This window comes from Strix aluco, chromosome 6 (genome assembly GCF_031877795.1).
Source record: "Strix aluco isolate bStrAlu1 chromosome 6, bStrAlu1.hap1, whole genome shotgun sequence".
Lineage (NCBI taxonomy): Eukaryota > Metazoa > Chordata > Aves > Strigiformes > Strigidae > Strix > Strix aluco.
This window is the reverse complement of record NC_133936.1, coordinates 16,804,052-16,830,907: the sequence shown is the minus strand read 5'-3', so window position 1 is coordinate 16,830,907 and position 26,856 is coordinate 16,804,052. Positions and strand designations below refer to the sequence as shown.

At 44.5% G+C, this 26,856-nt stretch overlaps 1 protein-coding gene across 10 annotated transcripts in view; it reads left to right on the top strand.

Annotated features, from left to right (window-relative positions):
• Positions 1-26,856, top strand: part of BIN1 (bridging integrator 1) — a 101,670-nt gene that overhangs the window by 27,410 nt on the left and 47,404 nt on the right. For all 10 annotated transcript variants that reach the window (XM_074828806.1, XM_074828801.1, XM_074828804.1 and 7 more), the window contains exons 2-5: positions 16,477-16,557; positions 23,582-23,636; positions 24,075-24,169; positions 26,058-26,153. In XM_074828806.1, the coding sequence (XP_074684907.1) occupies positions 16,477-16,557; positions 23,582-23,636; positions 24,075-24,169; positions 26,058-26,153 (327 nt within the window). The remainder of the gene's footprint in view (positions 1-16,476; positions 16,558-23,581; positions 23,637-24,074; positions 24,170-26,057; positions 26,154-26,856) is intronic.

Here is a 26,856-nt window from a genome sequence, read left to right as displayed (position 1 = left end):
TTATCCTCCTTGTGACTTTACATCTCTCCTCTCTTGTTTTTTATCTGGCCATGATAAGTTTATGATTCTGCATTGTAACAGCTCAAGAGGTTTAAAAAGGACTTTGATTTGCACAACATTTGCAGGAGGGAACAGAGAAGCCCAGACTCTGATCCCTGAATTTCCAAGAGGCCCCTTGAACCACTTCTGAAAATGTGCTAAGAGCAAAGTCAGCTGTGCAGGAAGGGTGAGAACTGTGTGCTTGACTCTTTTTGCAGGAGCTGGGACCACTTAAAATGGTGGCACTACTTCTGTATACCAGTTGCATAATAAAAGCATGTGAGGATGGTCAACAGATTACAGAGCAAGAGGGAGGCCAAGAGAGAGTGCGTTGCAGACACGTGGGTGTCTTAGCAACCTTTATGATTCTTGCTGATATTTGTATCAGTCTTATGATGACAGAGGATTGAAGGAATGACTATGATGACTGTAAACACGCAGGTGCTTTTTAGTGGATGATCTTCAGATATTGGATAAAAAGAAAGGTAATTAGTAATGTGGTGGGCAAGGGGTGCTCAGATGCTGGTTGCTGTAGTTCTAGTGATATGCATGCCTAGGGACCAGGGTGTGGGGTATACATCCCCTCGTTTAGGTACTGCCCAACTTTGCTCCATGCAGAAAGCCGAAAATCACATCTTGCTTTTCAGTTACTTTTTCTTTAGGGACTCTTTCTGCTCTGCCTTAAAAGGTCTGTATTGGAAATTTAAAGTCAGTAGTATATAACAAGACCTCCCCTTCTCTACACCCTTTTATGTCTGAAGTGCAAACAGTAGCGAGTGGGTTGTGTTTTGTCCACAAGCACTGCCACAAACCTGGAATCACTCAGCCAAAAGCAATGGGGTTTTCTCGCAGATCACTGAGAATCCACCTGTTTACCAAAGAATCTAACATTCTCAGAGAGCCCTTTTGAGAGATGAAAGGCTGCCTCCCTCTCACCTGTAATAGGATGTGATGGGGTGGATGGGATGGTGAAAAGCAGGTGCTGGTACTTTGCAGCACACACCTGAGCAATGATGCAGATGAGCTGAGCACAGGCTCGGTTTGGGCTGCTTGTGTGTGCTGTTCTGCAGACCAGAGGCAGGCGTGTCAATTCCTATATAAAACGTTTTTGTTTTCCAGAAGTGATGCAGGTCCACTTAGATTTCAAGCCATGGTGTGTGGAGCCAGGCCTTGGGTTGCTGACAGCTCCCCTGGTTATTAATGGCGACAGCAAGGGCTTGCAGGTTCTGAGAATAGACTCTATGTTTGCTCTAGAGGAGACAGCTGACAATGATGTTTGATACAGCAGTATGTCTCTGCCTGACTTTTGACTGACAGTAACACAAACATGCTCTCCCCTCAGCCATGGCTTAAACCAGCTGACATTTACAGCAGAGCTAACTTCTCCAGTCTAAGTTAAGGTGGTGATTTTTGTGTCTGCATGTGTGTGCATAGTAAGATAAAAAATCAGGAGAGAGCTTCTGCAAATAAAAATGGAGCAGGAACTTCAAACCATGGTTGAATGTGAAAGGGGAGGGTATTAAACCTGCATGGATTTTCATGGACTGGTTGCTGTGGATCCTTGTTCAAGATATTAGAGTGTTGAAGGGTTATTACCTACTTCGACACTTTTGGTTTGCACTCATGAAGTATGTGGTAAATACTAATAACTATGGGGCTGTCTGTTTGACGGGGTGTTTTTGGTTTTTTTGGGCAAGCTGCACTTGGAATTGGCTGGTAGCCTTAGTCCCACCTGTGCAGAGCTAATGACATGTATTGTGGGTGTATGTCAATAAGCCATCTGGAAATAGCATGTGATCTTAGCTGACTGCTGAGACTTTTCTTGCCATCCATCCATGTTACTCTATCAAAAGCTTCTGTTAATGAACCCCCTCACAAGAGAAGAATCTTCCTCCCTCCCACAGCAGACAAGCCCAGGAGAACAGAGCTGGTAATGTGCTTCTCAGCCTTGCCTTGAAGGATGAGCACTGTCAGGGAAGCCTGTCCCATTTGATACTCAAGCAAGTAGTGTTGAATGAGAGAGCAGATCCTTGTCCAGTGGTGGCTGAGCCAGGGATGCCCTGAGGTTATGCATAACTTTACGCTGTTAAATGGTGGTTGAGTGGGAACAGCTTTTGGTTGCTATCACTTAGAAGCCTATTTCATATGAATGACCTAAAGGGCAATGGTTTTGTCTTCCATTACAGACCTTTGGTAAGCCTTCATTCTTTCAGGAACATGACTTTCTTCTGCTACTGTCTTCTCCAAGGCCTGGTCTGGCAGCAGGTCATATAACCCAAATAGAAATAACTGCCTTTTAGATTTGGCCCTGAGGGCTAGACACTCTGTATCGTCCACTAGATGCATGAAGGATTTGTACCAATGTTCCCCTGACATTACGATGAAAAATGGGATATGAAAGCTGGCAAAACTCAGCCCTTTGTGAACATCGTGAACAACTTACTGGCCACATGTTTCTGGGGAGTTCACCTGTAACTTCAGACAGCACTAACAGAGTTACTTAGGCAAAAAGTAATGGCAAGTAGTGTCCAGAGAGGCTGTCTGTGTAAACCAGATGAACCTATTTCAGAACAACACTAGCATTTAGAAAGTGGTTTCAGCCATTCATTATAGGGAAGAAAAGCTCCTAGGTTTGGCTCCTTTTTCATGTAAAATAAAGGCACAAATGCACAATCAATGCAAAGGGATTTGATTGCATCAGCCCCTTCAGAACTTCTCTGTCATGTCAGCAGTCCACATCTTTGCATCTACCTTACCTTGCTTCTAAGTTCCCTCTCAGGAACAATTGGCTACCTGTGATGGCTGGGAAAAGATTTGCTGGAGAGGGTTTTCTTCTACCATTCTTTTCCCTCTCTGTTTCTACTTCCCTTTGTAAGTTTGCAAAAAAGACACTTACATAAGCAGTGCTAGCAGTGTTTTACACTTGTCACTTGATATTTGCTGAGTGAGCTGCATGTTTTGTCCGCAGACTTAGGGATTTTCAGTTCTGTGTGCATTGCAACCCTTCTGACCTTTGCTAAGCTGGACACGTGGTCCAGATTCATTCTTGTTAGTGCGATAGTGCATTAGTACTGCAGCAGTTCTGAAGGGTAAAACCCCAGGGTTGGGATCCCATTGTCATCAAACAAATCTAAAACAAGAAAGGCCTCCTGCCTTGGGGTTCTATACAGTGAGTGATGATGCAAAGCAGACCAGGCTTGCAGCTGCACTGGTGCTGTAATCAGCAATCCTGGTTGCCTGGATTTGGGATTTTTCTGGGACATGGTGTACAGGTATGGGTGAGAGGAAGGATTCAGACCATCAGCACTCCTGTGAATGAAAGGTGCAGAGATCTGCTGATCTGATGAATCTTACTATTTCAGTAGCTACTTATGAGATAGTACCAAAATCCCTGGGTATTCTGTGTGACATCTAGAAAGATATGAGTGGTAGATTGGAACTGCCTTTCTTGCAGAAAGATGGAATGGGAAACTTTTTTCTTGTCACACCTCATCAGATTAAAGAGACGTTTTGAGCCATTTCACAGTAGCCGTGTACCTCCCTAATGCTCTCCTTGAAATCTTTTGCAGCAGTTTTAAATGATCACCCCTGTATTGTTTCATGGACCTGTTTTTGATGCTGATGAATGTATGGTGCATAGTAAGAATAAAAGCAGTCCGAAGATCTTTTAACAGATCCCCCTCCAATTGATTTATAGTGACAAAGTTTCCTCAGTGAGTCTTTTCCTTCTCCTTTGGGAGAGACAGCTCACGTCCACTTGTTTGTAATATATTCAGCATCTGTTGACGCTCTTGCAGCCTGGAGCTGAGCAGAGAGCCTTCTTGTCCAAGGCTGGTAACTGAGCTCTGAGACTGCCATCAAAAATAAAAGCTGCTGAGCTTGAATCAGATCTGGTTATCTGAGAACTGGAAACTGTGAAGGACAGAAATGACTGAGTTGATAATTAGGAGCACTTAATGCTTTGCCTTGGCTAGGAGATCTTGATGTGAAGGTTTGAGAGAAGACGATGAGCATGAAAAACTATTTTCCTTGAATTGCTCTGTCCTGTACCCTGTTTCAGGATTTAGCAAACAATGCTGCTGCTTTAGCATACGAAGGAGCTCTCTCTGTTCTGTTCCCTTAAAAAAAATAATTACTTTAAAAAAAATAATAAAAAAATCCCCAACAAAAAAAGCACCCTGAGGTGCCTTTCCCACTCTCTGGCTTCATATGCCAAACTCACAGATACAGGTGCTCAATACCACCCTGTCGTCTGGTGCAAGTGTGACAGAGCTTCAGCACCTCACTCTTTCTGCCCCATGGTAGTGTCAGCTGAGCTGGGCTCTCTCAGCTGGCCTTACATCTTCTGCCACCTAAGAAAAAGTCACTTGAGAAATCTGCACAGCACTGTATAGAGGACATAGTTGTGATCAGCAGGGAAGAGGGGGCAGCTGAACAATTCGTGTCATCGCCTGCTGTGGGAACACATATGTGACTGGTAACATGGGGATAGCATCCTCTTTCACGCTGCTGGTAAATCTGTGCCTACTGAGGGCGGGACAGTGACGTGTGGAAGGGCCCCGTTCTCCACAAATGGCAATGTCAAGCCAATGTGTCATTTGTAGTGTATCTATATGGGTATGTCAGGTGTCCTTGTACCCTTCACCTTTGATTTGTGCTTTTGGGAGAAGAGAGTGAAGCATTCTGGATTGGACCTTTGGTGTGATGGAAGCATTTGCTGCCAGGCCAACCAGGTGGTTCTGGCTTAGTCTTTCCATGGTATCTTCCCTCTGAAGATCTCCAAGTTCAACGTCCATCTTGCTGGTAGCTAATAGAGCAAACCTGCCTGATGTGGATGTGTTCACAGTAGTTATTGTTGGAAGGAGAGGGCTTGTGCTTGGCAACCTGTTCTTAAACTCTGAAGAAAATCTGGGGACTGGTCATATGACTAAAAAAACCTGATGACTTGCTCAGAAATGTCTTTTCACTGTTGACCACTGCGAGGGTGTTACTGTAGGGTCTTTCATAAAAGTAGCCGTTCACATTGCCAGTTTTAAGAGACCTTGCAAGCATATTTTGGATTTTTCCTAGGACAGCTAATAAAAATTACTGGACATACTACTGTTAGAGGAGCAGTTCTATTTGTGACTTTAAAAAAAAACAAGAAAAAAATTACCTTATGTAAGATTTTAGGTGGAACAGTGTGCTTGTGGTGTAGCTTTTAAATATATACCAGGGATATTGGGAAGATCTGATTTTGGGGTTTTGTTTTTGTATTGTTTTTCTGTTTGTTTGAATGTATTTATTCTTTAAAACCCAGATGGATCCATTCAAAAGTACTATAAACATTTTTTTGTTCAATTAAAAGTGCTATCTGAAGTAAAAGCAAGGGAGTACATATAGAGCTTCTCTGTTTCTTGAAAGATCTTGTTATTTATAGGCTTTTTGCCAAAGCTGATGCCACAGAAAACTGACTGAGCCCCTGGGCTTTGTGTACATTTGAATGTCATCTTTATCTCTTTTGTTAATGAGCCAGTACTAGGCTGGAATTAGCACAGATTAGCCGCACCTCCTGTGCCTTACGGTTTCAGAACTCTGATTTGCAGGACAAGTCCCACTGCTGTTTTGTGGAAAGACAAGAATCAACCAATCAAACTTGCTGAGATTTAGATATTGTAGCCCAGTTGTGTGGGAAGTAGCAGTGAGCCTTTGGAATAAGGTAAAAGACTATGAACATTTTTTTTTTTTTTTTTAAAGCATCTCTGTACCTGCTGGGTAACTGTACTGCACTCATTAAACTATCTGGATGCCAGCATGCTGTGAATCCTATGTAAGATTTATAGAATAAACTGTCTGTTAGTTCAGGTTCCTGATGATATCCCGGGAACTTGGAGAAAACACTGAAAAGAGGACTAGATCAATGAATGACCTTTCTGCATCGAAGGAAAAAAATACCCCCAAAATACTCAACACTACACTGCTCCTTTAACCCATATTTATAGTAATAAGGGCACATTTCAGAAGTCTCTGTGCATTATGCATGTTTTCACAGATCAGATGCTTCTAATGCATAATGCAAAACTGTTCATGAAGTAGCAGCAGGAAGCTGTAGGGGTGTTGCAGGGAGCAGTTAGCCACTGGGGGCAGGATGAGTAGGTGATAGGTTTAACCTTCCTGCCTGCTAAATAGCATTGAGTATGAGGTACTTGTATGGCCAAAGATGGGTGGATAAAAAGAACTGTCTTGTAGTAGCCTGAGAGATACTCCTGGTGTAAGTAGGAAGTTTTTGGAGAAAGGCAAGATAGAAGCTATTAGCTTGTTGCTCTTGGAGTGCTCCAGGCAGTGTGAAGCAAGGGAGTTACTGAAGCCTCGGACAGTTGATTCCCAGTGCTCAGACCTGTAGGCAAGTGGACTCCCAGGCTTTCCCGAAGTAGTTGTCCACAGTTACATGCAAAGAGAGGAGAAAAAACAAGACCCTTGGAGACTGAAGATTTTTAGGATTCTCAGTGGGTTTTTAACTTACTGCTTTCAATATATGACCACTTATTTCTAGATCATGAGGATTTGCCTGGTTCTGCCTTCTTTTGGAGTATTTGTCTTTCTGAAACTTGGCTGGTTAAGTTCTGAAGACTGACTGGATAATATAAGTAGAAACACTTTGGATGTTTTTGGTATTATTCTATACAACGTGCTGGCATATTATGGCTTTGCCTTCCGTAACAGTTTGCATAACCTTTCATGGGTTCATCAATGTTAGTAAATGCTGACAAGCCTTCAATGCAGCTGGGATAGTCTGTGGACAGACTAAATTCATATGATAGGATGTGCGCAAGTGTATTACTACAGGTCTCTGGACTGTGTCTTCTTCAGTGTCTTCTGTAAGGCAGCCACCTATAGTGGTTCCGTTTGGTTAGGGTCCTAAAGTCTTGGTAAGTTGTACAGAAATATACACGTGTGAATATATGCATGTTTAGAAAACTTGAGCAATGTGGGCACCCACGCAGTAACTGACTCTTGTAGCATACAAGATTTTGCCTTAAGGAGGGCTGCATACAGAACCTATCTTTGCTGTTCAGAGCAGTTACACTTGACTGTCTGAGCAGTGTGACTTGAACTTTCAAAAAGGTGCTGTCTGTCCTGTACACAACATGTGGAAAGCCTTCGGTCGTGAAGGAGAAACCTCCAACCTGCATAAGTATCCAAGAACAGGGTTCTGGAATTACTTTTCTGACTTGGGGGAGCAGGAAACTGAGGCTGGCAAAATTATTCTCTCCATCCTCTGAAGTCATCATACTTGACTTCTGAATAAGGAAATTTCAACTTTTGGAGGAAAACGCTCTGCTCTGGAGGTGGTGGTCCTCAACAGACTCCTTTCTCTAAGAGGGAGGGATTTTGTAAAGAAACTTGTGCTAGCCAGGTATGGAGCTTATAGCCTGTCCCATTGTGCTGCTCCTTTTCTTTCCTTCCTTTAGTTTACTTGTTGATAATACACTATAGTTAGAGACAGTGTTAGGAGATCCTGGTAAGGAAGGCTTCCCAGAGTGAGTGGCATTAAGGCAGGGAAATGTCAAAGCCCGATTTAGAAAAGTGATTTAATCACAGGGTGGAAATTGAAAGCAAAGTGCTTAGCAGCTCCCTCAGAAAGAACTGAGTACTGTCACTAGGGTGGGAATGGGCTGGGGGGGAACCTGCTGCAGGTTCTACTCCAAAGAGGCTCTTTATGCTGGTCCTCAGAGATGTTGGTCTTACTGAGATAGGGAGTGGGGTCTACAGATATTATTGCAGATGCTGAGAGCAGTAGAAACAGAGAAGGAGGTAACCAGGGTAATGAAAATCACTCTGGCCTTTTTCCTAGTGCAGAAGATGAATTGAGGTTCTGGCCCCACCTTCAAGAGGGCCCTTTATCTTGGACACAGGGCTCTACCCATGGGCATAGCAATTTTGACTTGCAAAGCAAGACAGCAATTCTCCAACAAGAGCATGGGAGCCAGCTTCTTCAGCTCCAGATACAGGAACAGCCGGAGATCTGCTAGACTCCTGGAGGTAGTGTGGGAGGAATGTGAGTCTCTGGACCTTGGGCACTCTTTGGAATCTTGCTACCCCTGTGTTGTGCCACAATGCCGTTCCTTATATCTTTAGGCTGTGGGGTGGACACAGGGAGATCAACCAATGTGCAGAGCTAAAGTACCCAGAACCTTCTCTCTCCCCTTCCTGGCTGTTCTGAGCCGAACAAGTGTGAGGGTTAGGCCCAATTCTTCTCATTGTGTTTACCTATGGTCTTAGGACACTTGATAATGATGTACTGTGTATAATGATGTATTGTTTGATAACCAGTACTATGAGTGATACAAATCCCTTGTTTGATAGCCTGTAACTTGAGAAAAGCATCCCCAAAGGGAGCCAAGCACATGAGGAAGCATCTTAAGAGCAAAAGATTTCACAGTCTTGTCCCAATTAGTCTTCATAGTGAATATCATGCAGTAATGCAAATACCTTTACAGAACAGAGAATGCAAATACTAAAGTGATATCCTCCCTGTAGTAGTATTGATTAACATGTTTCTACATGTTTTTGTTTTTGAGATGTTTCAGTGCAGCAGCTAGCTGAGTCTTCGCATCTATTTATGGTGGATACTAGCTGCCTTGCCCCATGGGGAGAAACTGAGCACAGTAACCTTGATTTGTTTGAGGTCTTGGGTGAAGCACATGGTGCAGTTAGGAATAGCTTGTCCCCACAGGGCCATTGCTACAGGCTTGTACCCTGTAGTTGCTTCAAGGAAGGCCTCTGAGTTTGGAATGAGGATGGCAACTGCTATAGAAGAATCTTCTGTAGCCAAACAATCCTCTTTTTATGCTTCATAGAAAAAGGAGAGTCTTCAGAAGTGTTTTCAAAGGAAAATGCTGAAATAAAGCAGGCATTCTTAGATGAGCATGGTGCAACGTGCAGCTTCAACAGTGGGACAGGTCCTTTGTGTACCCCCTTCTTAGGGATATTACTCATTGCTTATGACTCAGCCTTAAGGATAAGCTGACCATCGCTCCAAGCCACTAGACTTGAAAAAAGTCCTGCACCTGCTGTGCTTATTTCTGCATCTTGTCTTACACCTGGCATGATCAGAAACAGGGGTGTATTCTTAAGATGCTGACTTCAGCCTGGGGAAACTTGTTGCCATGAACTCTTTCTGAGCCCATTATGTGGAAGGAGGTTTTTTTCAGGAAATAATTCAGAATGAGAAAGTGGAACTCCTGTTTGTTTCCCTATTGACTACAAAGTGAGGGAGAAGGATGAACCTTGTAAGGCAACCCTGTGTGACCACACTGAGTCACATTAACCTTGAGAGGTGTGTCCTAAAGGTGCAGGTCATGGTGAGGCTGCTCTTTAGTAGCTGTCAGAGGCAGTTATTTGAGTTGAGCTTTCAAGGCAATGCAGCGTGACTCTTGCTCCTACAGAACTTTTTGCAGTATAGTGCCATTTAGGGAAGGTGGCAGTGACATGTGTTTCTTTGACCACAGGCTATACATGCCATTATTATCTAGTCACGCTTGAATGTATGTTACACTTCCAACTGTGATATGGAGGAAGGATTGAGGTCTTTTTGTGGAGGATATTTGTTCAGAAACAAAGTGATTCTGTTGCTGTCATCCTCAGGATTTGGGAAGACTAGCTTTGGAGGGGCCTTATGAGGTCTGTCCTCTATGTGGAGTGGAAGCAGTCTGGCTTAAATCACACTTGAGATGCTTGTCTAACTTTTAAAAAGTCTTTCATTAGCAAAGGATCTCCGTGCAATCTATTCTAATGATTTAAATTCTTCACTGTTAACATTTTTTTTTTTGGATGTTCTGAGACTTCAACACTGCAATGTGACCAGAAAATTGTATTTTTAGTTTAGTTTGTTTTTTTTTCCCCCTACTCAGGTTGGGTTTTAGAATATGGCTAAGCATGCAAACTTTCACATACTTTAATTAGAGGGATGCCTGTGAAAATCAAACTTGCTGTGTCTTGAGCTGAGCACTCAAAAGTGGTCATCTCATCTCTCTGTACCTCTCTTTCCCGTTTGCCAGCTGGAGATGCCAGGGATAAATTTGGTGACTCTGACATGCTGAACAAACACTCTTCTTTACAGCTGGATGGATGTGACATTGGACGTGGCTTCTCCAGGTCATTCAGGAAGTCTCTAACAAAATGCCATATTGAATTCTGATTTCCCAACTCTTAGCCCAGTGATGGCAGCAGTGTCCTGTCTTTGCAGGATCTATTGAACCTTGTTAGCAAGTAAGAAACAAACAATAACTGCTCTGTCCATGCCAAGTGCGACATTGCCCTTTCCCATCTTCCAGTGATCCGAAGGTCTTGCCGATTGCTCAGCCATGGGAATAATTTTCTCAATTTAAAATGAAGTGTTAATATGTTTGGAGTTTCTTCCTCTCCACCCCCATCCTCCTTTGTGCAGTTGTTTCAAAGAAAGACTTAACTGTGCCAGGCTTGCATGAGGAAAGCCAGGCTGTCCTCAAAACCAGCCTTGAGGCAGGCATGGAGGGCAGGAGGACATGCCCTGCTGCTGGGGAGGGTCGGAGGTGGAGCAGAACTCCCACTGCCACTTTTGCTTTTCTCCCTGAGTCTGAGTGCGTAAACCCAAATCATTTCATGAGCACGTATCTACTTCACTGGGCAAGTCACATTTCATTTAGGCAGAGAAGCCAGGCGAAAAAAAAGCTTATGAAACTTCCTTTGTTTGTACCTTATTAAGTTATGTGGCTTTGTGCTTTCCATCTGACTTGGATACTATTTTCTTCTCTCCCTCTTCTGAGTATAATGTCTTCCATGGAAGAATAGGCAGCAGCCTAAGATCAAAGATATATTTGTTCTGTTGCTAGTTGACCCATTGGCACATGCCAATTTGTTGCAATTCAAAATTAGTCACAGTATTTACTGGCTCTGTGCCCATTTGGTAGTTGGAGATTAAGCACTGGAGATGGCAGATACAGCAAAAGTTAGAGACATCGTTTATGAGGGGAGGAGAGATCAGGAGATGGAGTGGTTTAGGAGCATTGGGCCTGTAACTATAAAATGTAACCACAGCCCCTTCTCTGATACAGTGGGGAGTAAGATGTGGACCTGCAGGGTTCAGGTTCTCTGGCTGTGGGTTTAATGACTTCATCAGGGCTGGACCAACCTAAATTCAGATGTTTCAGATGCAGATTTAGCTCTGTTTGGGATCCACAAGCTGCATTTTTTTGCCTTCCTACTGACTACTTGCATTCTCTAAACTGGACTTTGGCCTGGGTCACCCAGGCATTTTCATATGCCATGAAAAGTAGAGTTTTATTAGGTTACTGGTTCACATAATGGGTCTACATGGGGTTTGCTGAGAATATTTGGGTTTTCAGGGCTTTTGTTGTGGTGCTGATACTTCAAAAGAGAGTGAGGGAAGGTGCAGACTGAGAACTGTGGATGGATTAAGCAGCTACCCTGTATTTCTCTATTAGCATAAACATGAATCTGTTACTGTTGCTTTTTAGAGCAAAGCAGAATTACATTTTACTTGGTCTGATAACTTCTTCTTGATCCTAGCTGCTGCCGCACTGCCGGCAAGTGTTTGTCCTTAATGGTGATTGCTGTTCTATGTCACAGGGCTGATTTCCAGATCTCAGTTTCCTTCATGCCCAGTGCTCAAAGCAGAGCACCAGAGACCCTGTACCAAGCAGTGCTGCGGTTTGCCCTTTAGGAATGCTTCCCCCTGTACGCCTGGAAAAAAGACTGTAAACTGCAGCCAGATAAGATGCTTCCTTTTGAGTCCTACAGAGCTGTGGTATTTAGGTAATGCTCAGTCATTCTGTGAATTTTAGTCTTGCCTTTGAGAAGAACCTCCAGCTTGGGTTTCCCTAAGCAAACCTTTAATTTTGCTGGGAAGAGTTGTTTTAAAGGTTATTTCATGCCTTTACTTTTCTGGCCATTGCTAGCACAATGCTAGATCTCCGGTACAGAGGATCTGTGGATTTCTGTCACTTCTGTGTTATCTCACTTCTCAAAGTATATAAATTCAAAGCTTACTGCTAATAGTTCTGCCTGCAATAGGAAATTACAAATACATCCATGATATGAGAGGACTGTGATTATTTATTTATTTGTTAATAGCATCTTGCCTCCTAGGATCTTAAAGTGCTTTTAGAACTTCAGTCAAACTCTGAATCTTCGTGTGCCTTGTTGCTTTTATTCAAATACAGGGAAAATGAGGCTCCATGGGTGGAATTTGGCTGTTTGGAGATGCTGCAGTAGTTGGTCAGGTGTCTATGGTCCTATGAGAAACACAGGGCATCTGTAGATCCACCTAGTTGTTGGAAGAGACCTGGTTTCTGTGCAACACTGGAAAATGTTTAAGTGTCCAAATATGTCTGGTGCCTGAGGCCAAAAACGTTAGTTGGGATGACATCCCAATCCTGTCATAGTGGATCTGTGGGTGAGCCAAGATTGGAACCCACAGCAACGCCAGAGCCCCACTCTGGGATTCATACAAAGCATTCCCTCCTTCACCCAAGCTTGTGGTGTCTTGAAATGGTCCCTATCCTTATGCAGGACCAGGACTTCTCAGGTCAAGGGCAGACCAAGGAGCCTAGCCATGGTTGCTTCTTAATCTTTTAAATGCCAGATCCATGCCTGCTGCCTGGTGTGGTTTGCCTCCGGACAGCAGCTGACAGATCACACCATCTCTGATCTGCCCTGAGATCTGGGAGCTGTGGTGGGGTCCTGATTCCTACCCTGGTAAATCTGCTCCATTAATAGCTATCAAAGAGCCTGAAGTTTCCATCCAAATTTATCTGGCTTTGCAGTGAGCTGGAGGATTAAAGACTGTCGCAGGGGAAGGGAGGTGAAGCTGTGGCTCACCCGGAATAGCCTGACCTATGACGGCACCTACCAGCCTGGGGATGGGAGTTGTCCTGTGAGCTCATGGGTTATTAGCAGTGAGCACAGACATGCCTGCACTCAGTAGCACACCCAGGGCCATCTGCTCCATCCTTGGCTGGTTTAGGGGGTCCAGAGGAATCTGTTAGTACAGCTTGCCTGTGTGGCTCTTTGTCTGGAGAGCTGGGAGCAGGCATGAAGGCCAGCCTTGTGGAGCTACCATTTTATGCTGCTTAAATGTTAGGGTTTGACCTCTAGGCTGTTTTTGAGAGACAGTGGCATGAGAAGATAACCCCTGCCCTACTGCAGCCTAGGGCTGTTTTCTCTCTGCTGTGTCATAGCAATAAAGGGATCAGAATGGGCTGTATGGCTGGGACTCACCTATAGGGCCAGCAGATGTGGGGCACAAGCCTTCATCTACCAGATGGGGGAAGAGTGTAGGAAGCAAGAGCAGGTTTTTTGGAGTAGCCAGGGATTCACTTCTCACAGCCTCTCTCTTGTAACTGGTTTTGCTTTCCTTACCTTGTTCCTCTGCTGGCATCCCCGAGTCCTTTGTTTCACCTGCCCCATGTCACCACTGTGGAAAAATGCAGGCTTTCTTATCACGTCCTCCCCCCTCTCACTCAGAACTGCTATCAGCTGAGCATTGTTGTTGCAGCAGGAATTTCTTCCTTAGAGATAGTCTGTGAGTTAGAGCCCTTTCCACTACCCAGCATTTTGCGGGACTTGTGCAGAGCACCTCAGCATAGTGGAACAAGATCTTCCCAGCTGGCCAGATGACCCCAGACTCAGTGTGCTTGTCCCCCAAGGAGCAGTGGAACTGCAGATTAATTTCTTGGACATCTGGGAAGCAGGCACGTGGGCATCACAATGAATAGTCTGTGGGTGCTGCTTCGTGTTTTACACCAGGAAGCACTGAGGCTGTTCTAAACCTTTGACCCCAGCAACATACTCCAGATTCCTCCCAGTTAAATGGTCTCCTTCCCTTCCCTCCAGGCCTGAAAGCATCACATCTCCTGCCTAGCCAGACAGAGGCATTGCACCATAAAAAGCTCCTTTATGTTGCCAGTAATTCTGTTGATCTGCGCATTGGGAACATCATTCTGCTTTGGAATTTGCAGCTTGCGTGCTTTATTGTTATCAGTGATGGGTGCTACTGGCATGATGCCTCTCTGGACATCTAGAAAGTCACCCAGCAGGTGGAAAAAAATCCATGCTGCATAGATCTGGTAGCCTAGGGGAGTACAGCTGAACACAACCTTCAAGCAGCATCCTTTCTGGAAGAGGTTCACTACACCATGGTGATGAGAAAGATGAGGCCATACTGAACGCTTCTCTCCTGCTGGCATGGCAGAGGGATGTGTAGCCTCAGCAGCAGTGTTGCTGTGGCATGTGCTCCCCTTCACTGAAGCAGATAAGCAAAGGAGGCACCAGTGGCTGCTGTACAGGCCCCTGCCTGTCCAACCAATGTTGCGCCTTCTCTCCAACAAACTCTTATGTGCCAATGGTTTGAGAGGAAGAAGGGAATATTCATGTTGTCCATGTCCTGCTGTGCAGAGAGGTTTACCAAACATGTTAGGCGCTTGTAGCTCAGTATTTGTTGCTGTCGCTTGAGCTGTAGAAAGTTGTGCTTCTAACTCTGGAGGTTTTTGGTTCAGCCCTTGGTCACAAAGAGGACAGTTTTCATCTATATATGTCCTTTCCCCTCCTTTTGCTGACTCTTGAATACCTCAGTGATTTCAGGAGGTGAAGAGAGACAGTTGAACAGAGGGAGAATGAAAAACAGAGGTTCCCTCCTAGGCATTCAATCTCAGCCTAAATAAGGGGATTTATGAGCTGGGTGCTGAATGACTGCACTGATTTATTGTGTCTACAGCTAGAGTCAGTTATTGTGATCAGGGGTGAGATGGGAATATCTGTGCTTATATGGGGGAGAGGGGAACTGAGATTAGCCAAACAGACATAACACAAATGTCCTCCCCTTTGGCAGTGTGAAAAAATGAGAGTTGGCCAGTAGGTGCATTGGCAGTTGGGCTAGATGGTTGTTGTAGGTCCCTTCCAATGGAAAATGTTCTGTTCTATTCTATTCTGCATCCTGTTGCATGGACCTTCTCAATGCCATTTTGAGGACCACACATGAAAGTCTGATCCCTGCCCTGCAGGGGAATAATCCTCTTTACATTCTCTGAGAAGATCTGTGGGTGGCAAAGGGAGCTGAGTGAAGGAAGGTGGGTTGGCTGTCGTGGCTACCTGACAGTGCCTCAGAGCAGCTTGTCTGGGGCCACTTAGTAGTGGCCTTCCTGTAGACCTGATGACAGTAACATGCACCTGCTTTTCCATCTGAACCCTCTTCTCCCTAAGAGGGGCTGAACACGTGGCTAAAGGACTGCTGTGCTCAGCAGAGCAAGAGAGACTTCAGCTTTCCAGTGCTTTCTGCCTCTTGGGAAGTCATGCTCTTGCCAGCCAGGGTTTCCTTGCTTTTTGAGATGTTCCCTCAACACCCTTTCTAGCCCACCTCTGTCTCCCCAGAATCTCCTGCGACTGAGGACTGTGTGGGCTTTTCTCTGTTTTTACTGGCCTGGTGAGACAAGGCTTTTTTTTTTTTTTTTTTTTTTTTTTTTTGTCATGGTCAGGTTTTATTTTTGATTAACAAAGATGTTGTGATTGAGCTTAACCAGTTATTATTGTCTCCCTGCTGCTGGAGTTACTTGGGGCGTGAGAAATAGCTGCTGCCCACCTCCACAGCTGCAGTTTGCCCAGCCTTCTTGTGATGGACCTACCTTCATGCCCAGAAAGCCTGGCAGCAATCCACTTAGCTGCATGGAGAGATCATTAAGAGAGAGGGTGATAAGGGAAGTAGTCTGATAAGGATTTTTTTTGCAGGCTGTGGGGAGCTGTGCTGTGCAGGGAGGTGGTGAGAGGAACAGGACTGGCTGCTGACACTCTCAGGCGACGCTTAGACTGAGTGTCATGTAGATTCATGGTGTAAGGCCCCCAGTTGCTCTCAACAGCCATCTCTTGCCAAGCATGTGCATAGTGAGAAAAGGTGGAAAGAAGGTGGGACCTTCACTGCTCCAGCACCTTCTCTCCCTAAGGAGGTCTCTGCATGGCTTTCTGTCCTTGAGAACAGTCCAGCTGTTCTGGGAGCAAAAAACCCCACCCTGTCTGGACCAGAGACTAGTCTTAAATCAGGATAAGCATAACCACACAACACAAGGCATATTAGGGATGTGGTTTGTTTCTTGCTGGTCCAGGAGATAAACAACTGGGTTGCTATTGCCTTGTCTGCAGAAAGCATTAGACCAGTGAAGGACAAACCTCAGTCATGCTCTTCAGTACATCAAAGAATGAGGTCTGAGTTCATCTTGATTTGTCTGTAAGTCCTTTTTCAAGCTATGACTGTGTGGAGAAATATTCCAGAAATTTCGAGTGCAAGAATAAGGGACACTTTTTAACTTTACTTCTTTCAGCCTCATGAGCAAAAGCTTGCAACTGTTTCTTTGCCTCTTTGCTATATCTGTGTTTGAAGTCTCCTGTCTTTCTCCTTTCTTTCTGCAGGTCCTTCAGAAGCTTGGGAAAGCAGATGAAACAAAAGATGAGCAGTTCGAACAGTGCGTGCAGAACTTCAACAAACAGCTGGTAAGATAATTGCTGATATGTAATTACATCCTGGGTTTCAGTATTAGCTTCCAGTCATCTGCTGCCATATGCAGTTAAAGCCCATTAAATTAAATGATGCTATAGGGCTATTGAAGTGACCCACAACTCGTGGCTCTTCACTTATGAGAAATTACACTGTGTCTTCCAGTGTCCCTATTATGGAGCCAGTAAGAGTGTATGCTGAAAAATAATACTTGTTCTAGGCTCAAGTTTAGGAAAAGAAGTAACTCAGAACACTTCCTTCTGTTAGCAGCTGCTTTGTAATGTAATTTTTCCTGCTGGGCTGAAAGCAGACATACAAGAGCAACATTGTGCCTCTGAAAGATGGATAGGATGGGAAACAGATTAGAAATCAAAAATAAAATGGAACAAGGCAGTTTCAGTTTTCGAAGTGCAGGGGAGGGCAAAAGAGACCAAGAAAGCAAATGGTGAAAAGGGAACATCCTTCCATGGCTAAGATCTAAGTCTAACTTCCTCCCCATTCTTGCACAATCACTGTGTCAGGCCTGAGTCAGTATTCTTTCACACGTCTGCTTCATCCCTGTATTTTAGCACACAAAAATATTTCAACAGTGTAGCAATTTTCCCCCACCCTCCTACTCAAACAACACTAAGTTTATATCTTGAACTGGGTGTGGGTTTAGTGGTTTTTTTTTATCTGGAGCTTTCAGCCACCCAGAGAAGGGGAAAACATCAGTTCCCCAGAGGATTTGCACGCTGGTGCTTGGTGTCAGGGGAAGTGTTGCTTCTGTTTCATGGCAGGAAATTTGTGCTACACCAAAGCTCAGGTAGTGCTGAAGAAATCTTTTAGCCCCTTGTGCCCTCACGTGTTTAGGACCTTTTTCTGGGGCTGATAGAGGCAGCTGCATCGTGTCTGTTAAGACTCAGCAGATGTGGTTATGTGTCGCAAAACCAGCTGAGAAGGGATTTGCCACAGCTGAATATAATGAAAATCTTTCAGTCTGACTTTGACTTATGTCTAACCAGAGCTGACTGCAGATTCCTGGAGACTAGTGCTTGTTCTCTTGGCAGTGATAGTAGCTGTTGCTCCAGAAGTTCATGCAACATCTCTATAGCATGTCCACTAATGATATTCTCTTGTACACAGAGGAATACAGTTTGGCTTCTTTCTGATGACATGACATTCCCAGGTGTCACTTTTCTGCATCATTTTTAAGTATCAGCAGTCAGGAAATAAACTTTTTAAAGGAGAAGTACCAAAAAACTCAAATGCAAACTTCTTGATCTGGCTGTCTGGGATGCCTTTTCAATTTCCAAAGCCACAAGTTCCAGTGGTGCACCAAGAAGCCTGTTAAAGAAGCACTGCCTCTGTACCCCTTACAGCTGAATTTATTTTGCTGTCTTGCAGGGGCAGGCTATGAACTAAATTCTCCCAAATAATTTATCAAAGGAGCTGGAGGCTGCTCTGTATTTGCTGCTTGGGGTCTGTTGGTTTTGCCTTGGCCCTCAGTTTCCCTATTACTGGAATAAATGCATACACTGCCCATTTTACAGGGCAAACCATAAATTTGAGTTAGCTGTATTGTTAGGCTGTCCAGGGCTGAAGAGTTGTTATGCTGCTAAGCAGACTAGGGAAAAAAACTTAAGCTATATGTGCATATATACACACTGGTTTTTGGTTTTATATGTATGATATGTGTGTGTAGTATAGCTATGTGTGAGATTTCTGTGGCCTTTGCTTACACGGTCTGCTCCAGTGGGAAAGGTAAGTCTGGAGGAAAGCTGATCTTTTTCTTCAGGCTTGTGACAGAACAGTTCTCCTGTGGAAATGGTTGGGGTGTGACCAGGGAGTGGCCTTGTTTGGTGCTTCATTAGAGGCTCCTCTGACTCTTAAGAACTGTGTTGGGCCACTTTGACACATGTTCCCATGCGTGGGCTGTCAATGAATGGAGAGCAGGTCTAAAAATCACTTATTCATTTTCAACCAAGGCATCTTGTGGTTCTCTCAAATGGTGGTTGAGTGGATGTAAGGGAAAGCATTGCACTTCCCAGCTCTCTGTCCATTCAGGTTCATATAAAAACATCACTCTGAGGTCTCTGAATGGTAGGAGATTTTTAGCTCAGACAGATGGATTTTCTGGGTGACAAATGAGCTGAATGTAACCATGCTTCTGCAGGGCTACAGGGCTCACCTGTGTCTCCTGAAGGCTTGGCGAGCAGCACAACTGGCCCTCATATTACTCCCTTATGACAGATTATCTTTGGCAATTAACCTCCCAAAAAGTTCATTCTAAGGCTCCTCCCTTTTTCCAGTGTCACTTGCGTTCAGGCAAGGATCTGTCCTGGAAATTGTCCTCACAGAACTGGGAGTAAGAGCCTGCAGCAAAGTTGCAACACAGCCCCTGCCTGAGGGCTTGCTAGCCTTTGGCTTCTCATCTCCTGCATTTGAAATACTGGAGAGACAGAGAGTGGGAGGCTGGTGGCAGCCTTCCTGGCACCTGACACTGTGTTGTGTTTCTGCCTGGCAGAATAGCTGGATTTTGATACCCTTCATGAGCTGTCAGTCATGTGGAAGTTCTGGGTTGGTTTATAGTGTTTCACAGCAAACGCATGAGAGGCAAGCTGCTGCTGGCAAGGGCTGCATCCATCTCTGCCCATACCACACAGCGTTCGGCACAGCCTCAGCCTGCAGGGCAGGCAGCATGGACTTAATCTTTGCTCTTGCAGTGTAGGTTTGGCTGTGGACCATTACAGTCAGTAGCTCAGAGAGAGACTTTCTTTCAGGCAAGAACCCTTTATGCCCAGCAGTTTCCATTTCGGCCCTACGTAGCAAACAAGTTTAACAGCTTGCCTGGTACCCCAGGATGGGAGCTTTTCACTAGTTGTTCATGGCTTTGTGTCTTAGCTCTGAAGTTTTGCTGAGTGGGGGCTTATCTGGAGCTGTTGTTTTAATGCTCCCCGTTCCCCAGTAATTCCACAGTCTGTTCTTCCAGCCCTATATTAATCTAATCTGAAACAGGACATTACCTGCCCCTCTCAAGTGTAGAACATCTCTCCTGATAATAAAAATCCTTCCCAATGGAACTGCAAAACCAGGGAGGTTATTTAAAGTAGGGGTTGCAGCCCAATATTACGATGAAAGAATTTCCTTTGAAGATTGGGGAAAAAAGGGTTTTAGGAAACCTCTCAACTACTGAGAAACAGCTCTATGAAAGATTACGTATTTAGCTCAGGCTCAGTGAAAAGTATTGTAAATAACAACCCCCCAACAAAACAAGAAAGCAGAAAAAGATACCAAGCCACTTGTGTGTTTTTCTTTCACAGAACTGTAAGTAATAGGTGGTTCACTAGGTCTTTGGAGAGACAGCTCTTCCAGCCTCCCAAGCATAGCACTTCTATTTTTAAATATTCATCTTCCTGTACATACTGTCCTTCATATTATACCTGGCTGTGTTATAGGCTCACAGGGTTAAATTACACTGTGATTGCAAGTATGGCAATATCTGCTCAAACAAGACAACACTTGGGTGTTTGAGTAAACCAACTTACTGTGATCACTTCTACATCAAGACACAGTGACACTGCCCTTGTGCAAAGGTTTTAAGTCAGTTTGTTAGTGCACAGGGATGAGGAATGAATATGGGATTCAGAATTGGCACTGATTTTCCATTTTTTTTTTGTCCTAGTTTTACTTTCCTTTTGTTTTGTTACTCTGATAACACTGTTACTGGAGTTCTGTTACTCTGATAAATATATATACACACACACATGCTATTTCTTCTTTATGTTCTTGCAGTGTAAAAATTACGGTGCTGTTAGATTTTTGAACATCTTTAGATTCAACTATACCTCTATAGCTTCCCTCTGAACACTCAAACTAACTCTTCAATAACCGGGAAGTGGATTAATTTTCCAGATTCTGGTTTAACTCTCTTCCCTACTTTTTTTTACTTTTGAGTTTAGAAAGCATCTCTTAAATGTGCATGCAAGCATGTTGAAAGCTTCTGTTCTATACAGTGTTTGACAGTGTCTAACTGCATTTTGAGAGGTGTTTATGCAGAACTGTGGCTGTACTTGTCAGCTTGCTATAGCCTGCTTGAAGAAAGCAGGTGCTGCATGCACAGAGACAAAACAGTTGCCAGAGTTTCTTGGGAAAGCATTAATGCTTAAAATAATGAAAAGAAACCCTTGTAGCAAGTGAGGGAACTGCTTTACTGGTGGAGAAGAAGTAAAGCAATGGAAAAGTCAAAGAGAGACTTGGATGGAGAACCTAGGTGCCGAGAGGAGCTGGGGAAATGGGATTCATGGCAAAACTCTGAACACGGGCCTCTCTGAAAATCTTTTTGCTGCAGATCTTACAGGCTGTAAAGTCTATTTGCTCTCCCTGACAGGCTTGGTACTTTTAAGGGACTTAGGTAACCACCCAGTCATAGAAATCAGCTGTAACTCTGACTTTAAACATCAGCAAGAGATGACTGAGAGAGACCACTCCAGTTGCAGGATGCAGCACTGCATATTGGCTGACTGCACATCGCAGTGAGACAAGTGGTGTTGAGGATGCCTGGAGAACACAGGAAGCTAGTTGTGTATTGCTGCAATTGCATGTATTCGGGCCCTGACTTGCAGATTTTTCAGGTGGTCTATCTAAAAATCTTGATTTGATGTTTAACTGTGATGCCAGTGTATCTCTTGGATACTTTTGTCCTTACGACTTTGGGACTGGCTATTGGGACTTGAAGAGTTCATGAATTTGGATTGTGTTGTGTGTTGCTGTGGCAGGACTTGGGCAAATATGGCCACAATTTTAGAGGTGGTTTCTGATTTTTAGATGCTATGGTTTTGAGACTTACAATTCTAGATGTTGCAGTGTGTGTGTGGTGGGCAAGTTTGGCAGAGGACCTTCCCTACCGATTAGTTTCTGATAACCTCAAAGTTCTGTGTTCAAATTTAGTCATTCTTAAAAATGATGCAGCTGCAGGATGATAATGTATCCATCTTGGGGATTTTGCATGGTAGTTTCTTCTGTGCCATTTCCTCTTGTATTCTGACATCTCATCTTGCCAGTTCCAGGCTGTGATTCCTAGCATGGACCAATTCTAGGCAGACAGCACTGCTTTCCTCTAAGACTTTCTTGCTTCCTGTATGGGGCACAAGCAAACACATATTGCAGCTTGACTGAACTGCTGCTTGTCAGTTTGGCTTCCCTGATGGTCCTCTGTGTGTGCTCTTTGATTACTCTGGCACCTCTTCCCTGGTGGTTTCTGATTGCACTGTTAGGAAAGCCACATCTGCCCAGGTTTCCCCATTCACTTTAAGCCAGCAAAAAGCTCTACATCTGTTTGCTCTGTGTTTTAAGAACCCCTAGGATTTTTGCAGCAGATGTGGTCATTATTCCTTTGGGTCAGTTCCCAATGTTTCTCCAGATTCTAGGAGTTTGACTTTCTTTTATAAAAGCAGCTAGCTCTTTCCCATCCCTCATTTCCTTTGTTGATGGCAGTAGGAAAAGAACAAATGTGAACTCATCCAGAACTTTCGAGGCAAGGAAAACAAATTGGGCCGTAGTGTTGGAAGCAGATGGATTTCTCCACAAAGCTATGCTGGCACTGCCACTTCAACAGCTGGGCAGATTTAGCCTCTGCCTGGAGAGCGCAGCTGCACTGAGAGCACAAAGGATCGCAGCATGAGCTCAGTTGAGGCAAGAGGTGCCTGTGTGGTGGGGAGGGCTGATGGGAAACATCTGCTTTTGAAGCTAGTAGCTCTGAGACAGCTGTCAGAGATGTCCTGTGGGCTCCCCATCTCTGGAGTTATCTTCAGCTGTCAAAATTCATTATGCTGGCAGCCCCCCCAGTGGGACACAAACTGGGAAATGGAATGGCAGCAGGCTGTGCGGAAGGTGTGAGGTATAGTTGTGCTTCCCTGCATTCTTGTTTTAACGCCTTATTTGGGGGATAGTGAGGATCCAGTGAGATCCTGCAGGGTAAGAGAAATGCTTTTATAACAGAGATCTTTGTGTCTCAATTTTTTTTCTGTACTTCTTGCATACTCCAGAGGTTATCTGTACAGATGTCCTCAATGTTTGCTCCTTCCCTTGTTTTGACATGCTCTGTGGTGGCGTTGATCAACTTCTCAAGCCTTGCTTTTCTCTTCCTTTCATTTCTGTTTGTATAATGTCACTGTCTGGATTTGGGAGTATTTCCTTGTCTGTTTTGCACAACTGTCAATGACATATATCGTAAGGTAGAAGGGGCAGTGGGCCTCAGTATGTTTAACCTAGTGCAGGAGAGCAGTCGTATGAGGAGTGCACGTACATGTGCATGTCTGAACCAGCTTTGCTGTAGAATTCTCCATGACCTTTTCTAATCTGGGTTCTTGTACTACACTCAGCTGTGTCGCCTGAAGGCTCAAACTGGCAAAACTCAGCTCAACTTCTGGTTTTAATCCTTTGTTTTCTAGTGAGTGAGATCTGCTGCTGGCAGGCCACCTCCACAGTGAAGCTAAAGAAAAAGATTATTAACTCTGTATTTGCAAACCCTACTGTACAGGACAATTTAGATAGGATATTTGAGCAGGTCAGGGGTCCCTTGTACCCACTTTGTATGGGGGTTTTGGTTTGCAGTGTGGCAGGAAAAAGTGGTGAGCTAAACTGCTCCCAAACCAGTACAGAAATCAATTGCATCTATCTCCTACAGACTCTCTTCAGTTTTATTTGTTGCATAGAGCCATTAGCCCTTGGCCTCTAAACTAATTGCTGCCCTTAAGACCCTCTCTAGTTGCTTGTATGAAATCAAAACGCTAAAGGTGGCTCTGTTGGGAAGAGCAAATCACAGCTTTACATCAAGTTTCTTGGTACCTTGGTGGTATTGTTGGCCAAATGTGCTTGCAGGTCGCTGGCTGTGTGGTCTCCCTGTTAAGATTTATGTTTCATGTGGTCGTAGGACTGGCGTGTAGCCCATCTGCAAGACCACTTAGAAATGTTTGACTCCTCCTTCTTCCACTTTCTTTATATGAGAGAATAATGATGGTCTTCTCCTTACATTCACAGTCTGAAGGCACAAGGCTGCAGAAGGACCTCCGAACTTACTTGGCTTCCGTAAAAGGTAAGGTCTGCATAAGGAGATGATTGTTTACCTATGCAGTGAGGTTTCTGCAGCCATCCCTTTCCTGGTGTTCCTCAGGTGTGAGTTCTAGGAAAGGTTAGCCTGGTCTGGGTGGGGGATCTTTCATAATCCTTCAGGATCAGCTGACATGGAGTGGGCTTGTGCTTTGATGCCAAACAGATTGTGCTCTTAGCAGATAGACTCTCATATCTTCTGCTTAGGGGAGGATGAACACAAGGGTTTGATGCGACTGCATCCTTGGTTCCTTTCTCCCTCGGGTTACCTTCCATCTCTGTGTTATCGAGGGTCAGACATTCTGTGAGGAAGAACTTAACATTTGTTATAAGCCTCCTGTGTCCCCATTCCTCAGGATGAGGCTTAAACGGTGAGGAACACACTATTTCCTTCTTTCTGAAGCAGTTCCCTCTTCTTTCCTAGCCATGCACGAGGCCTCCAAGAAGCTAACGGAGTGTTTGCAGGAAGTTTATGAGCCGGATTGGCCTGGGAGAGATGACACAAATAAAATAGCAGAGGTAAGACTCTGTCCAGGATGTGGGGTCACCAGGCTTGGTCTCTCAGCGGAGGTGAGCTTTGGAAGCTGTGTCTGTATGTCACATTTCTTCAGGCACATGACTTTGCAGAAGAATTGGAGACAAACTCAGCATTGGGAAGAAGGGAAAACTGAAGAGATGTGGCCTGTATTTTTGTCTGTATAGGATACTGTCCCCAGAAGCTTGAACGCGACACAGAGCCCTGTGCTTATGCCCACAAGCAATTTTTTCCCCCGACAGTGGCTAAAGAGGGACAGAGGATGCCAAAAGAAAGTCAGGAGGGTCAACTGGATGATTGCTTATGCTCTGTGCAAGACAAAGGGGAAACTAAATCTATGATCAGAGCAACCATTGTGTAGCTGAAACAACCCACTCAGAGCAGTACCACCAGCTGCCTTATTTTAGTTGCCACCTTGTTTGACTGAGCCATGTGACTCCCCAACCTGCTGTTCTTCTCATCCTTTGGTGAGGTGATGCCTGTCCAACTTGCCCAGGCGTTTTCTGTGGAGCTTAGGGCACAGCCTGTCATTTGACGGCTTGGCTCTCTCTTGGCATGTGCGTGTGCTGGGTCCAGCTGGATGCAGGCGCCCTCTGCTCTCTTGCTCAGCTGTTCTGCCGAGCAGCAGCTGTGGCAGTTCAGCTCTGTGGATCGATCTGCCACAAGGCTGTAGGACTGGGCTTATCTGCAGCTGTCTATGGCGTTGGAGCAGTGGGGAAGGAATAGAGAGGAGAGCAGGAGAAGGATTCTTTCCTTTCCCTGGTTTTCCCTGCAGAAAATCTCACCTGAAATAACATCTGCATCTTGCCTAGGAAATACTGACTTAAAAGCAGATAAATTAAACAAAACCTGAACATTTCCAGGTCAATTCTTGCATCAACACGGAAACTTTCCATTAGGAAGTGCTGTTGCAATAAATAATGGAGTTGTAATTCAGCTGGTTTGGCTTCACGTTTTCTGTTGGCCTTGTTTCTTCCTGAGCCACTGTGGTGCCTCCTGGGAGACGTTCCCTTCAGAGAATTTGAGCCAGAGAGCTCAAAGGGAGCACGAGTCCTGAGAACTTAACTGTAGCTACTCTGAGGGTCTGCAGGAATATTTCCAGCCCTTCACCTCCCCCTTTAATGCCTTTGTTTATATTTCTCTCAGGAAAGACAGGCAGGACAAAAGTGTTATTCCTGCCCCCCAAAAAATAAAAATTTCCACATACAGTGGGAATTTTTCCTGAATATTTTAGCCAAAACCCTTTGTTCAATTGGAAAAACAGGAGAGAGGGGCAATTTCCACCACATCCAAGGTGTTGATGGGAAGTTACTCTGCCTGAGATAAGACCAAGGATAGAGCCTGCACAACTTAAGGTGCAAGCCTTGGATGTGCCCTCTGTTGGGCTGTGGAGGCATGTGGTTTGAGAGCTGAAGACTGCTAGAATAGCCTTCTGTTATTGTTCATTATCCTCCAGAAAGTCATGTTGCAATGGAAAGCAGAAAATGGTGCCTAGTGGTGGCAGGTGTCCCATTTTGTGGCTGCTGGAAGAAGGAGGTAAAGCCAGCTTGATGTTCATCTTCCCTTCCATTATATGGACTTGAGCTAGCATTGTGGGGGAAAAGACAGGCCTTCAAAGGACAGTTCACAAAGGGTGCTGTGTCCTTGGAGACGTCACCTGAATTAGCAGCATCAGACTTTCTTCTCTGTTTCTACATTTCTGGCATGACCTCTGTTTTCAACTAACTTCTCTGTTCCTTAGTTTTTCCGAAGAAATTACTATTTCTTAAGAGCTCTGGGAGACTGAAAGTGTCAACTGTAGCACTTACAGAGAAAAACAGAAATGCAGAGCTCTGTGTTCTTAATAGTTAGCTCATTGCTTTTGTTTTTCAGAACAATGATCTCCTCTGGACGGATTTCCATCAGAAGCTGGTGGATCAGGCACTTCTGACCATGGATACATACCTTGGCCAATTTCCGGATATTAAAGTAAGAATCTCTTTAAACCTTTTGATCTAGAGTGTCACAACAGATGAAACCTCATAAGAGTCAATTTCTTGCATCCCCATCTTCTTTAGTGTGTGCTGTGCTGCTGCAAGCTCTCCTTTTAGAGCAGCCAAGATCTTTGCAGCTCTGGGTCATATGAAAATATTATGTTCTCCTTCTGGGCTTAAAATGAGAGTGAAGAATCCAGGGGAAACTGAAGAGAAAACATAAGTGTAAAAGAGGAGGATCCATAAAATTCTCTGTTGTATCAGAATGCAGGGCAGTGTAACTCACAAGTTCTCAGTCTCTCTTTTCGGTCCTTTATTTTTTTAACTTCCTTGTAAGCACAAAGCATTGAGGAAGCAGTTAGTGGCAAATGTGCATTATATGTAGAGGCTGGTGTGGAAGGCAGATTTCTGTGTGTTCCCTGAAGTTCTGTTGTGCATATAACCAGCTTTTTACAGGGAAGGGGGAATGCTGGATAGGCATCTTTTTGGGAGAGATTGTATCCAAGGACCTGGGTTTGCATGATGTCCTGTGAGCTTCCCTTCCCCCACAGTTATCTCCTCTCCATTCATTTTGAGAAGGTTATGCAGGAAATGTCTTCACCATATGGAAGCACTTGTAATGATATCACCATATGGGAAGTATCAGCTTGGCTACTTCCCAGTGAAAACAACCCTTTCCCCACCACATGTCTCTTAAA